We start from the raw sequence: 15,298 nt of genomic DNA, 5'->3' as shown, positions 1-15,298 counted from the left end.
CTTCTAGTCCCCACAACCTTGGGCTTTCCTGCACTGCATGTCTTTATCCAAAGGAGAAATGCTCTCCACAAGAGCCCTAACAATAACCCAATTGAAATGGAAATAGACTCTGCCAAGGGGTCAGGCTGGAGTGCTCCATTCCCTTGATTAAGGGAGTGGAGCCTGATTGCCTGATGATTTCAGGCAAACTTGGGGGTCCTACGCAGTATGGGGAGATGAACCCTGACTGGTAAGGACACAGGACTGCCATGACACAAGACGCTGAGGAGGACTATGTGCACAATGTTTGGGTTTTTCTCAGCACTCTCATGTTGGTGATTAAAGGAAAATTACAGCAATTCAGTTCAGGCAGGACATCTAATGGCTGGGTTCATTGGTAACTAAGCTGCGAGCCATCCCCTCAGGCCAAGCCATGTGACCAGCTGAGGGGCTGTCTCCGGCAAAAGGAAAAGAAACCGGAGACTGTATAGGGTGCTGGCTGGCTCAGTCAGTGGAGCACATGACTCTTGAACTCAGGGTTGTGAATCAGGCCCCATGTTGTGTGTAGAGGTTACATAAAATATAAAATTTTAAAAAAGAAGTGGCTAGTGTAGAAGACAAGTATACATATGAGCTACAGGCCTGTGACCTGCTGAGGAGCAAGGATACACTGTAGGCCAGTGACTTCAGGGCATTCCTCCACTTCAGGGGGAAAACAAACAGACAAATAACAAATTATCTTTTTAAATGCATTGTTAAAGCAAACTTTACTAACAGAAATTTATAACATTAAAGTTCCAAAGTTTTTTCACAACCTCAAGTAGACAATTTTCTTAACTAACATGTATTGAAAGGCATCACCAATATCCAGTGCCACTCTAAGATTCAACTGGTTCATGTTACACATTGATAACTTGAAAACAGAATTATAAGTTTGGGGTGTAATTATCTTTCTTGAGAAGGTGGTCAAGTTCTAATTTTTCTGGTACCTTCTGCAGGTGCCTTATTAAGTTTTGTCTTTTAAATCTGAAAATAAAGAGACAAGTCATTAACCAAAAGACACCCAAAGAACCATAATATGGAAGGCACTGTGGGGGACAGAAAGGGAAGTTCACAATCTACAAGGGAATAGAAAATGGACCATTTTGGTGAGGGACAACCCAGCAAACACAAAGAGTATCAGTATTTTGAGGTCTTGTCCTACCTCAAAATCCAGTGTGAACACAAGTCTTCTTGAACTTGGAAGAGTGAGGGAGACTTAGATAATATCAATCTAATAACAGCAGAGAAAACATGAAATCTGATTGAAGACTACGGTTGAGAAAATGCAAGCAAGGCCCAACCACACTCCTCGCCCAGCACCACACTGGGCCCCGCTGTGATACAGAGTTTCTCTCTATACCCACCTTGCTGTTTCCTTGACGGACAATAAAACAAAATTTGTCCCGCAGTTCTACAGATCCTTCCATTCCTTCAAGCAATTTGAAGACCCTTTCATATTCTGGAGATATATAGGGGGGAAAAAAGCCCTTCAATATCTCTAAAGTATGAAGAGGAGGTAGAACTCAATCTTGGTGTCTCAGCAATCACTCAAGAGCTAGAATGTTACAGAGTATGTGTGCTTTCCATGCATTCATTCAGACACCCGAACATATCCACCAACAGAACTCTAGTACACAATAAACGATTAAGAGATATAAAAGAATGACAACAAAAAACGTTTACTGGGACATTTCAGTCAAAATAAAGAGAAACTGTCCTAAAGTCTGTGAAAACACAATTCTGGCGAAGGATTAGCTACAAGACCTCAGTTGAATCTAGTCTAAATCACAGAATGGGAAAGACTTCATGTAGTTTCACTGCTAAAAATTCTTATCGTACTTACTTTGTCCAAATCGTCGAATTTCCTCCTTTAATTGAAGTTTCATTTCAGCACTAATTTCCACTGGTATTGGCAGTTGATCTGGCACATCTCCCAACACAGACATTGCTTTGACCACGGGCTCATCTGCAGAGCGATAGCTGGGAATGATTCCTCCCACGAGTACACGACTACAAGCTTTGTGAATCAGCCCACCCTTGCAGACACTGGTTAAGTCATGACACAAAGAATCTAATTGTACCACCTTCTGCCATACTTATAAGCTCTGGAGATCAGATTTAGACCAGAAGCCGTCAGGTGGGGATCAACCACTTTCCCTCCCCTCCCCGTGGATACTGTGAATGACAGGTGCATCTGGAAACCTAACTGAGTGTGGAGCTACGATGACATGCATTTCAACGACCTCACAGACACATCCATGTGCTCCACAGTCTCTAAAATTTCCTTTTATAGCAGAAGAATATACCAGCTAAATGTATCAGTACTGAAAATTTGACCTCGGGAAAAATAATACAATAAAGAAGCCTCCTCTATTCTTGGCACGATGCATAAACACAGAACACACTTGGACAGTATAACCCATTAACATTCACAGAGCCCTGGGACACAGGATTCAATGTTCCCTTGATGCCCTCTACAAGGTGAAAAGCTGAACATGTCACAGGCATGTCAGGATGCCTGATATTGGCACTCCATCACTAGAAATCCCAGTCAGTAAATGACCTTCTCCATCTGTCTTTTCTGTCTCAGGAGATAAATTTTTTTTCTACACCACGTCTGACACCTCTACTGCATTTACTCATCCTCCTTTGTGCCAGACATGTGCCAAAAACTGGGAGATCAGAAGGGAGCCAGACAGCCAGAACAGATAAAGACAATCCCTGCCCTTATGGATCTTACATCTTCATGGGGAAGGCAGAACTTATGTGGAAAATAGGCAAGAGGATTAACACCGTTTCATTTTCTGTTAAGAAGGAAGTCAGCAGTGATGTGACTGAGAGCAAGAAGGGAAGCCTTCCTGACCTCTCAGGAGGTGATCCCTAGGCAGAGCCAGGCACAGGAGACAGAGTTGGCCTGTACACATGCAGAGGAGGAGTTCCAGCTGCCATGTGGGCCATGCAAGGCCCCTAGGAGGGGATGAGTTAGGGCCATGGAGCAAAGGACAGAGACAAAGAGAGCAAGGAGAACACGGAAAGAACAGGTGATGGCAGGAAAGGATGGCAGGTCCAAGTCATGCAAGGTGTGGGGACCAGTGTCAGGAGCTCAGACTCCGTTCTGAGTGCTTGGGGAGTTGATGATGGGTTTCAGGATATGCATGTAATGATCTGATTTCTATATGGACATGGTCACTCTGGGTGCACAGGAACAAATGGGCTACACAGGGTCAAATGGGAAAGCAGGACGCAAGCTCAGAAGCTCCTGGAGCAACGTGCTGAGTGATGAGGCGGTGTTGAATGCGGGAGATTGTAACAGTGGGACTCAGGAACGATGACAGTGTCAAGAGGAGAGAAAGAAGATCAGAAAGGAGAACAAAGGCAAATTCAATAAGGAGAAGGAAACCAGTAGAGTCCAGAGTTTGGGAAGCCAGGAATGTCTCCACAAAGGACAGAGTGAACACGTGGTCCAGTGTGACTAAGAAATTAATGGCAGTCACACCCAAACCCAGTGACCTTGATTGGAACTGATCCTGAGGCATGGAGGAGCCAGAGGCAGGGCTATCCTGGGTCAGGTCAGGGAGGGGAGGGGAGGACAAGCATCCTCACCATCTTCCGAGGACATAGCTGAGTCCCCAGGGTGGGATGCTCCCTCTCCTTCCTGTTCAACTTCCTGTTCCACTGACAGTGCCGTGCTCGGCTGTCTCTTAGATGGAGGAGGACTCATAGGTTCTCCATGACATTTCATTTGGTCTTCAGGCCCAATGGCAGACTCCTCTGCTTTATCACTCATCACTTCCTAAGGAGAATAAGGAAACAAGTTCCATTAATGACAAAAATGCAACCATGCCCAAACTGCATTCTACATTTGTATATACAACATGCATCTGCATCATTTATATGAGTTTTCTCAGGGGCCAAGGTTTACCATGCCCACAAACACTCTGTATGGGAAAACGGAGGAAGTTAATATACCAGTGTAGTCCAAAGGCAAATATTGTACATGATGAATCAGACTTCTTTCAGTGGAGAGATAGTCCAAGTCCAAGGCAGTGGAGGAGTAGGAGACCTTAGTTTCATCAGGTCCCAGGAATAGAGCCAGTTAGCCATCAAATCATTCTGAACACCAGGAACTCAACCAGAGATCTAAGAAAATAATAGCTGCATCTCCTCAAAAAGAAGAGTGATGACTTTCTGCAAGGTAGGAGGTGTGGAGAAGTGAATCCCAGGCAATAATGAGAATATAAACTGTGGGGTGGGGGGATTGGGAGGTTCCATCATCTGGGACTGGGACTGGGACTGGCATCACCAGGGACTGGGAACTGATATAGCAGTGAAGCACAAAATCAGAACTCTTAGAAGTCTTCTCCAGTGGTGGAATGTCCCTACCTGAAAGATGCTCAGGTGGCAAAGTGAGGTGGAACCCTAGGTGGGACAGTGTGGTCTCAGGACTCCTTTGGTCCCAGGAAGACCAAGAGTGCTTGAGTGAAGAAGAGTTCCCAGGCATGAAAGCAAGGAATCAGGCTGCAATCAGCATGCCCAAGAGTGGGATCTCAGCTCACAGTTGCCATATCCTGCGAACCAGAGCACACAACAGGACCCTCCTCCATCCCCCTGGTAGGAATAGCATGGGTGCATGCTGCAGGATTCTGCAGGGTTTGGAGACTCAAAACAGGGTTGTGCCCCTGAGATAGAAATGCTCAGTCACCGCCTGGGTGAGCGTGGAGTGCGAACTGAGACGAGGAAGAAAGGTGAGGTTTGACGGCTTTTCCCTGAGGGCCACAGAGGAGTGGGGGCCCGAGCTCTCTCGGCTCTGGGGCTGGAGATTGGGACTGCCATTTTCATTCTCATCCTCTAAAGTGCTGCAGAAACCCTTCCGGACACAAAAACCACAGAGAGCAAACCCAAGCAAATTACCTAACCTGGCTCCAACAAGGGCGGAGCAATTCCACCTGGGACAGACCCCTGAGAATCAGTGCAACAGGTCCCTCCCTCAGCAAGAACATCAGCTAAGACCAAGTTTTCTGATCACAGAGAAATGCAAAACTCCAGGGTTAGGGGAAAATAGGATATAGAGTTCATGGGTTTTTCCCCACAATTCTTTAGTCTTTCAATTTTTTTTCTCTTTCCTTCTTCAACTAATTTCTTATTTTATCAACTCTTTTTTAATCCTTTTAAATTTTGATGCTTACAGTTACATTCTACCCTTTCATTGTGTTTAATTTTATATACACACACACACACACACACACACAAGTTTTTCTTTTTTTAAAATTCTGAGAAGCAGTTTCTTCTAACAAACAGACCAAAATATACCCAGAATCTACTGTATGGCTCATTCTTTTCACCTGTCTAATCATATTCTCTCTTTTATTCCTTTTTCTTCCTCTTCTTTTTTGTTAAAGTTCTCTTTAGTTTTCATCTTCACAGTTACATTCTATGTATTTCAATGTATTGAATTTCACTGTTAAATATGTTTAAGGTTTTCTTCCTTTACAATTTTGAGATGTAGCTTCTTCTAAAAAAACAAGAAAAATCACTCAGGACATAGTGTATTGCTCTATCCTGTTCACCTGTCAGTTCATATTCTCTCTTTTTTGTCTTTTCATCTTCATTTGCATAGTTACATTCTATCCTTTCATTATATTTACTTTCATTCTTGTACATATATAAGTTTTATTTTCTTTTTTTTTAATATTTAATTTATTTATTTGACAGAGAGAGATCACAAGTCGGCAGAGAGGCAGGCAGACAGAGAGAGAAGAGGAGGAAGCATGCTCCCTGCTAAGTAGAGAGCCCAATGTGGGGCTCGATCCCAGGACCCTGAGATCATGACCTGAGCCAAAGGCAGAGGCTTAACCCACTGAACCACCCAGGTGCCCCGAAATGGATGCACTTCAAGAGACCTATAAACTACCAAAACTGAAACAGGAAGAAATGGAAAACCCGAACAGACCCATCACCAGCAAGGAACTTGAAACAGTAATCAAAAATCACTCAACAAACAAGAGTCCAGGGCCAGGTGGCTTCCCAGGGGAATTCTACCAAAGATCCAAAGAAGAATTAATACCTATTGTTCTGAAGTTATTTCAAAATACAGAAATGGAAGGAAAACTTCCAAACCCTTTCTATGGGCTAGCATTACCTTGATCCCCAAAACAGACAAAGACCCTACCAAAAAGAATTACAAACCAATATCCCTGATGAACATAGATGCAAAAAAAGTCTCACCAAGATACTAGCCAATAGGATCCAACAGTACATTAAAAGAACTATTCACCACGACCAAGAGGGATTTATTCCTGGGCTGCAAGGATGGCTCAACATCCAGAAATCAGTCAATGTGATGCTCTACATTAATAAAAGAAGGGACAAGAACCATATGAGCCTCTCAACAGTTGCAGAAAAAGCACTGGACAAGGTACAACATCCTTTCTTGATTAAAACTCTTCACACTGCAAGCATAGAGGGAACATAACTCAATAACACAAAAGCTATATTTGAAAAGCCCACTATGAATATCATTCTCAATGGGGAAAAACTGAGACCTTTACCCCTACGGTCCTGGACATGGCAAGGATGTGTGATCTCACCACTGTGGTTCAAAATAGTACTAGAAGTCTAGCCTCAGCTTTCAGACAACAAAAAGAAATAAATGCATCTGAACAGGCAAAGAAGAAATCAAACTCTTACTCTTCACAGGTGACGTGATACTCTATGTGGAAAACCCAAAAGACTCCACCCCAAAATTGCTAGAACTCATACAAGAATTCAGCAAAGTGGAAGGATATAAAATCAATGCACAGAAATCAGCTGTATTCCTATACACTAACAATGAGACTTGAAAAAGAGAAAAGAAGGAGTTGATCCCATTTATAATTGCCCCCCAAATCATGAGATACCTAGGAATATACCTAACCAAAGAGATAAAGAATCTCTATGCAGAAAACTATAGAACACTCAGGAAAGAAATTGAGGAAGACACAAAAAAATGGATAAAACATTCCGTGCTCATGGGTTGGAAGAATAAATATGTTAAAATGTCTATGTTACCCGAGCAACCTATACATTCAATGCAATCTCTATCAAAATATCACTAAGTTTTTTCACAGAGCTGGAACCAATAATCCTAAAATCTATATGGAACCAGAAAAGACCCCGAATAGCCAAAAGAATGTCGAAAAGAAAACCTAGTAACCTCACAATTCCAGACTTCGAGCTCTATTAAAAGGCTGTAATCATCAAAACAGTATGATACCAGCTCAAAAACACACATAGGTCAATGGAATGGAATAGAGAACCCAGAAATGGACCCTCAACTCTATTGCCAACTAATCTTCAACAAAGCAGGAAAGAATGTCCAATGGAAAAGAGACAGTCTCCTCAATAAATTGTGTTGGGAAAATTAGACAGCTACATGCAGAAGAATAAGAATGCACCATTTCCTTACATCATAAACAAAAATAGTCTCAAAACGGATGAAAGACCTAAATGTCTTTAGGATTTAGGTGGACAGGAATCCACCAAAATCCTACAGGAGAACACAGACAGTAACAACTTAGATTTGGACCATTTGACAACATCTGACAAGGACATGAGAAGAAAAGAACATTACAGGCCTAGATTACTTTCCTAAAAATAGATATAAAAATTCTAAACAGAAGAGTAACAAACAAAAAACACAAAGAGACAAATAAGAGAGACTTCATGTCATGATGTTGTATATTCCATGAAGACAACATTGGGTTCAAATTTGAAAATCTTTGTATAGCATATTTAGAAAAAACAAGGGAAAATTCCATTATTAATTTTGTACAAGGGTACAAGTTCAAGAACTATTTATTCATGATTAAAAATCATCAGCAGGTTGGGGATGCCTGGGTGCCTCACTCATTTAAGAGTCTGCCTGCAGCTCAGGTCAGGTCCTAGGATGGAGCCTCAGATCAGGTTCCTTGTCCATTGGGGATCTGCTTTGCCCTCCTCCACTGCCACACCTCCTACTCATGTTCTCTCTTTCTCTCTCTCTCCTCCCCCTCACAAATAAATAAAATCTTGAAAAAATTATTAGCAGGTTAAAATAAAAGCCAGTTTCTTTGACCTAGTAGAGAGTATTCACCCCAAAATATCCTATAGCAAATATTATACTTAATGGTGATATCCCAAACACTTTCTACCTACATTGGCAGCTAAGAGAAGGATGTCCACTATCTATTCAAGAATATATGGAATTCATCAGGTGTGCCACAGTGCCAGGAAACTATATTAAGTATAAATTTTGGAAGGGAGGAAGCCAAAATGTCACTCACAGATGGCATTTTTTTTGTACATAAAATATCCTAAAGGATATAAAACAATTAAAGTTAATAAAGGAACAATAGCCAAGTTACTGGATGTAGGACCAAGAACCAAAAAACACATCTATTTCTGTGGAATAACGAAAATATTTAGAAAAAGAAATTCAAAATACCATTGAAAAGAAGGTTAAGAACATCAAAACCCATGGAGTAAACCTAACAAAAGGTGTGTTGGAGCACTCCACGTAAAACAGAATTCCTCACCGAGATGATAAAGGCCTCAGTAATGGGGAGTTAGAAATTTTGCTTGGATTGCAAGACTCATTATTAAGTCACCATTGTCATCTCGGCCCGGAATAATTATTGCATCATACTTAAAATGTAAATTATTTTTTTAATTTAAAATTTTAAAATCCCACCCTGTTAATAATTCATGACCTGATACTAAAGAGTGTATGGATATCAAAGGGCCTAAAATAGCTGAGACGCTATTTAGGCAAAAGCACCATGTTGGAAGACACACATGGCCAGACAGCAGACATAGAAGTCATGACAACTCTATGGGGTTGGAGCAAGTGTGGGCAGATACACCAGTGCGACAGGACAGGGAGTCTAGACATAACTCGGGAAACAGCAGGTGCTAGATTGCTGACACCGGGGCCTGCAAACCTTTGTGATCCATTCTGTAAGTCCTCCTGCTCCCTGCGGGGGACTGCACCTCTGCTCTGATTCCCTCCCTGTCCATACAACATGAATCTCCCATGAGTAGGAGAGCTAGAAGAAACTTAGGATATTCCTTCACGGTTTTAAAAAGTAAAGCTTTTGAAAAGAATGAAAGCACTGACCATGAAGAATAGATTGATTGAGTAGATTAAATTAAGCTGAGACTTTCTGTTCATCAAAAAGGCACTATTAAGGGAGTGACATGGGGTGCCTGGGTGGCTTGGTCAGTTCAGCATCTGACTCTTAATTTTGGCTCAAGTTGTGATCACAGTTTTGTGAGATCAAGCCCCATCTTGATCTCGTATAGGTGTGAAGACTGCTTGTGATTCTCTCTCTCCCTCTCCCCCTACACCCCCCACTCACCAGCACACTCTCTTTTTAAAAAGAGAGAGAGATTGACCAAAAAAAGATCAGCAGAAGACACGCAAACTTATATATGTAAATATATGTTGAACAACAAATCAATTTTAAAACTACAGATATCTCAATAAAATGTGCGTGAAGTTCCAAAAGGCTTTTCATAAAATACATACATGACTGGCCAATAAAGTACATTATTTAGCACAAAATGCACATGTAGACAGAACGAGAGCCCCCGCCACACACCCACCAGGTGGCTGAGATTGAAGACGCCCTATAGCAAGTGTTTCAGAGTATAGAGGGCAACCAACTCTCATATACTGTCAGCCCGAGATTCCCACTTGGATGACCACGGCCACCCACAGAAGGTTAGATAGAACCCCTGCGAGACTGAGATACAGAAACTCAGGGAAACTACTCCACCCCAGGCTGAGACAGAGCATCCAAACAAGAGCAAACCACCCCAAAGTGCACGAGAGCCCCGACTAAGAATTCACCCCAAAGGCTGAGTGAGACAGACCACACGAGGGAGAATGCACCCCCTGAGCGGAGCCCCCAGAATGCTCCCCGGCCATGGCTGAGACAGGGTAGCTGAGGAAGAGCAGTCCACCTCCATAAGGGAGACCAAGAGCCCAAGGAACCCTCCACCCTGGGCTGGGAGAGAGCACTCAAGGAGAACCCCCCTTCTGGGCAGAGATGGACCTTTTGAGGAAGAGTCTCGGCTCCTCGGACCGCAGTGGGAGCGCCAAGAAAGAGCCCAAACCCCCAGTGCTGAGCAAGCACCCAAGGTGAAGTTCTCTCCCGGCCACGCCCGGCTCAGACGGAGCCCCCCAGGACAGTTTCCCAATCGTCTTAAAGCATCGGAGGAACAGCACCCCCATAGAAGGGGACAGAGCCCCCACGAAAGTCTCCCCAGGACTAAGAGTCCCCACCAGGGACCAGTAGAACACCACAGAAGCCCAGCCCCACCATGGCTGAGACAGAGCACCCCGGGAAAATGCCCCCTCGTGCTGAGCTACACCCCAAGGCGAGTCTCTCGCAGGCTGAGGTAGAAGCCCTCAGGGACAGGAATCCGAGGGCTGAGCTGGTGCACCCCAGGAACCATCCCCCTCACGGAGCTTGAACCGAGAGCCAGGAACCACTTCCCCCGTCCCTCACTTAGGACTGAGGTGATCACCCAAAGACAAGTCCCCTCACCAGTGCTGAGAGAATGACGTAAGCAAAGTCCCTCACAGAACTCAAGACACCACCAAGGACGGCCTCGTCTCCAACATGGCTGACACAAGCTGCCCAGAAAATGCCTCCCCTGTGCTGACGTCAGAACCCACCCACGTCTCTCCACAGAGCTGAGGTAGATCCCCCAGGGAGACACCGCGGCCAAGGGAGAGGCACCCCCAGGGCACAGAGAGAGCGCCAGGGAAAAGAATCCACTCTCCCAGGATTAAAATCCTGACCTTGTCCCAGGCGCCCGGAAACAAGAATGGCAGTGACGTTGTGGTGCCTCTCAGGTGGGACTTTACAGAAAGGTGCCCCCTGGGAAATCTCTGGACATCCGCCCCTAGGGGATCTGGGAGTGGTGCGCACAGACAGCTGTCCGGCCAGAAGGCTGATCTACTTATTTTGACCGCCCCGGGGAGGTGTAAGGGCATTTACAGGCCTTGGCGGGCTGTTGGCCACACTGCCCTGCAGCAGCCCGACCCCCCGAGAAGCTGTGTGCGGTGCGGAACCGAGTGCTGGAGAAGCCTGTTGTCCCCCTGGGGCCCACTGTGCCCGCTGCCCAGAACCAGGAAGCAAGTCTTTCCGGCCACGTGTCAGGCGCCCCCTACAGGCAGACCTCGGTCACACAGGCCAGAAGAAAATGGCGTTTCTAGGAACCAGAACATTTTTTAACTACCAACAAAACGTTTGAGTTTGAAGCTGAGACTGTATCAGTCAAATACTGCCCCACTGTTTGGATGTAAAGAGAGGAGGATTATTTGGTCATCATAATATTGAGGAAAATTAAACACATTTGTTAAAGATTTCTCTACAGAAATCTGCTATATTGGTTATTCTTGGAGGAGAAACATTTGAAATATTTCTTACACATAAAATGAAAGCAAGACAAGACTGCTCACCATCGTCCCTACTATTCAACGGTCCCTACAGAGCTCCTGCCTGGCACTTTAAGATGGTGACAGGGCTGTGCCCACTGAGCTAGTTCTCAGATTGTTCCATGACGGCTGATTCCCAGAAACGGTGCTTTTCAGGGCGTCACCCGGCACGTCAAATAGAGGCAATTGTCTGGGAATGGGAATTTGAGGAGAGCTCCAATCAGTTTAGTCCCCTCCAGTGGCTGACAGGTCGCTGGTGTTCCGAGCTACTGTGGATGTGAGGTCCTTGGTTTCAAGGCCACCATGGAGCTGAGTAGAGGGCAGTAGGAACAGTGCTGGTGACAACAGCACAAAGCTCATTCTCTCTATTCAGGTGGAGCCATCATTCTTGAGTGAACGCACTTCCGGTTTTTACCGGGCTTGGGTTAATTTGCACAGTTCTGAAACCAGTTAATTAGGCAGTATTTTCCTGTGTTTTCATTACCTGTATGCTGGAGTGGATTTTCACAAGCCCTGCCTCCACCAACCCAGACATGCCTCCTCATATAGGTTACATCTTAAATGAGGTTTAACTCCACTTCATCTGACTGTAAATCATTTATATTGCTTTCCTTTTTGTTCTGAAAGGAAACTAGTATAGTCAGTGCCTGCATATTATGAAAACTACCTGTAAACCAAGCCTCCTGAATTGCTTCTCTACACAACTGGTTCTATGAAATGCACATGAGGGCAGGGGTGCAGATTCAGAGAGTGTACTGGTTTTTAATTTTGTGTAACAAATTACCCAAATTCACTGGCTTCAAATGTTTTCCCAAATATGGTGGGTGAAACCCATTTCTTCCTTCTTCTATCATTATCTGTAGCTCCAAATTCAGGATCATCTTGACTGGGGTCTCTGCTTCAGGGCTTAAAAAGCTGACATCATGATTGTGGCCAAGCCAAGTCATACTGTGGAAGGCCTGCGGTGACACTGGCCTCCATTCTCTGTCAGGATTATAGGCACAACCCAGTTTCCTGCCACGTGAGAGTATCGTCCTAGTTTTCTAGAAGGCCGTGAGCTGCAGGCCACTCTCACCTCTCAGAGCTTGCCATCAGGTCTCCCTCCTGTGGCCCTGTCATCTTAGAGGCAGCAAGGGCACAGGCCACATTGTCCCCATACAAAAATATGCTTTCTTGCAAATGTTCAGTTTCATACAGGATGGTTGGCAGAAGGTGATCAAAGTAGAAAACAGCAGCTGAGTATTATGGAATGAAATTGGTGGTTGACATGTTGTGCACAAAATAATTGATCTCTTAAAAGATCCCAGGAAATGACTGAAAGTCCAGATGCTTTAGAATATTGCAACTGATTTGAACTCATAGGTTATTATAACATTGACACTATATTTCTATTTTATACTGTTGATGTAACTGCTAAATTAGCTGATTATAAAAAAACTTCTGTGTCATCTGTCTCTTATAAAATTAAAAACAAATGTTTCATGCTTCTGGGAAAATATGTTAAATGTGGCATTTGTTGAGAATAAAAGAAGCAAAATGTGTATGTTCTTGCCTCTTGATTGTACACCAGATTTGACTCATCCCAACCAAAATTTCTGATTATTATGTATGTTCACAATAAAGATAATGTCACAACAGTAAAGAGTTTTATTGACTTGGTTGAAATGAAGAGAAAAAGCTGATTATACCCTAGCGGATAAAAATTTTCCTACTATGGAAGACGATGGCACTGGCATTAAAATGCTTCGGCCAGGGACGCAGTAAGGGACCAAGTATGACAGGTACATACAAGTGTGCATAGAGGCCATTATGGCTGCAAAAATGATTGTGACAAATTTGTATCCTGATGGGCTCAATTTTTGATGAAAACAACTGGACGAGTAATATCCTTTATGTCTGTGAGAAAACTATATTTAAGTACAGAGACATGATAAAGCATCAGAACAATGCAATCAAGAGATTATTGCACACAAATTAGAGACTTCCACAGAAATTTTGTAATGTTTATTTATTTGAGAGAGACAGAGAGAGCATGCATGCTAGCAGGTGTGGGGAGGCACAGAGAGAGAGAGGGAGAGAGAGAGAGAGAGAAAATCTGAAGCAAACTCCCTACTGAGTCCATGCATGCTAGCAGGTGTGGGGAGGCACAGAGAGAGAGAGGGAGAGAGAGAGAGAAAAAAAATCTGAAGCAAACTCCCTATTGAGTCCAGGGCCCATCGTGGAACTCCATCTCATGACCCAGAGATCATAACCTGAGCCAAAACCAGGAGTCAGACACTCAACTGACTGAGTCGTTCAGGTGCCATGAGACTTGTACAAATTTTTAAAAGGTGTGATATCAAATGACATAAAGACATTATACCAAAGCAAAAGCATATCATCAAATGGACTACAATCTCTTACATAACTTATATAGGTGGGATGATATTATTTTTTTTATTTTTTAAATTTCTTTTCAGTGTTCCAGAATTCATTGTTTATGCACCACACCCAGTGCTCCATGCAATACATGCCCTCCATAATACCCACCACCAATCTCACCCAACCTCCCATCCCTCTCCCCTCCAATACCCTCAGATTGTTTCTCAGAGTCCACAGTCTCTCATGGTTCGTCTCCCCCTCCAATTTCCCCCAACTCCCTTCACCTCTCCACCTCCCCGTGTCCTCCGTGTTATTCCTTATGCTCTACAAATAAGCAAAACCATATAATTGACTCCTTCTGCTTGATTTATTTCACTTAGCATAATCTCTTCCAGTCCTGTCCATATTGATACAAAAGTTGGGTATTCATCCTTTCTGATGGAGGCACAATACTCCCAAGTATATATGGACTATATCTTCTTTATCCACTCATCGTTGAAGGGCAACTTGGTTCTTTCCACAGTTTGGCGACTGTGGCCACTGCTGCTATGAACATTGGGGTACAGATGGCTCTTCTTTTCACTACATCTGTATCTTTGGGGTAAATAGCCAAATAGTGCAATTGGAGGGTCATAGGGAAACTCTATTTTTAATTTCCAAAGGAATCTCCACACTGTTTTCCAAAGTGGCTGTACCAACTTGCATTCCCACCAACAGTGTAAGAGGGTTCCCCTTTCTCCACATCCTCTCCAACACATGCTGTTTACTGTTTTGTTAATTTTGGCCATTCTAACTGGTGTAAGGTGGTATCTCATTGTGGTTTTGATTTTAATCTCCCTGATGGCTAGTGATGATGAACATTTTTTCATGAGTCTGTTAGCTGTCTGTATGTCTTCATTGGAGAAGTGTCTGTTCATGTCTTCTGCCCATATTTTGACATTATTATCTGTTTTGTGTGTGTTGAGTTTGAAGAGTTCTTTATAGATCTTGGATATCACCCCTTTGTCTGTGCTGTCATTTGCGAATATCTTCTCTGATTCTGTGGGTTGCCTCTTTGTTTTGTTGACTGTTTCCTTTGCGGTGCAGAAGCTTTTGATCCTGATGAAGTCCCAAAAATTCATTTTCGTGTTTGTTTCCTTTGCCTTTGAAGACCTATCTTGAAAGAAGTTGCTGTGGTCGATGTTGAAGAGGTTACTGCCTATGTTCTCCTCTAGGATTCTGATGGATTCCTGCCTCACATTGAGGTCTTTTATCCATTTCAAGTTTATCTTTGTGTATGGTGTAAGAGAATGGCCAAGTTTCATTCTTCTACACATAGCTGTCCAATTTTCCTAGCACCATATATTGAAGAGACTGTCTTTTTTTCCACTCTATATTTTTTCTTGCTTTGTTGAAAATTATTTGACCATAGAGTTGAGGGTCCATATCTGGGCTCTCTACTCTGTACCACTG

General features: G+C 43.5%; 1 protein-coding gene across 2 annotated transcripts; it reads right to left on the bottom strand.

Annotated features, from left to right (window-relative positions):
- Positions 1 to 944: 944 nt before the first annotated feature.
- On the bottom strand, positions 945 to 11,058 carry LOC125092233 (integrator complex subunit 6-like). Of its 2 annotated transcripts, XR_007124850.1 has the most exons (6): positions 10,847 to 11,058; positions 3,625 to 3,814; positions 1,865 to 1,987; positions 1,386 to 1,480; positions 1,184 to 1,252; positions 945 to 1,005 (listed from the first exon to the last, which is right to left on the bottom strand). XR_007124850.1 is itself a non-coding variant. In XM_047716593.1 (5 exons), exons 1-5 carry the CDS (start codon positions 11,039 to 11,041, stop codon positions 1,238 to 1,240), a joined length of 618 nt encoding a protein of 205 aa, XP_047572549.1. In that variant the 5' UTR covers positions 11,042 to 11,058; the 3' UTR covers positions 1,128 to 1,237. The 2 variants fall into 2 exon arrangements, 1 of the variants encoding a protein (XP_047572549.1); XM_047716593.1 differs by lacking the exon at positions 945 to 1,005 and having other exon boundaries at positions 1,128 to 1,252.
- Positions 11,059 to 15,298: the final 4,240 nt, after the last annotated feature.

Source organism: Lutra lutra, chromosome X, assembly GCF_902655055.1.
Source record: "Lutra lutra chromosome X, mLutLut1.2, whole genome shotgun sequence".
NCBI lineage: Eukaryota > Metazoa > Chordata > Mammalia > Carnivora > Mustelidae > Lutra > Lutra lutra.
This window is presented reverse-complemented; position numbering and strand designations above follow the sequence as displayed.

What these genes read in the sequence shown, in the direction of transcription:
- LOC125092233 (XM_047716593.1), bottom strand. Translation starts at nt 11,041, where the DNA reads ATGCCCTTACACCTCCCCGGGGCGGTCAAAATAAGTAGATCAGCCTTC. An exon ending in TTCCGGGCGCCTGGGACAAG is followed by an intron (nt 3,815 to 10,846) that starts GTCAGGATTTTA and finishes TATTCTCCTTAG; the next exon opens with GAAGTGATGAGTGATAAAGC. An exon ending in AGCTATGTCCTCGGAAGATG is followed by an intron (nt 1,988 to 3,624) that starts GTGAGGATGCTT and finishes ATCGCTCTGCAG; the next exon opens with ATGAGCCCGTGGTCAAAGCA.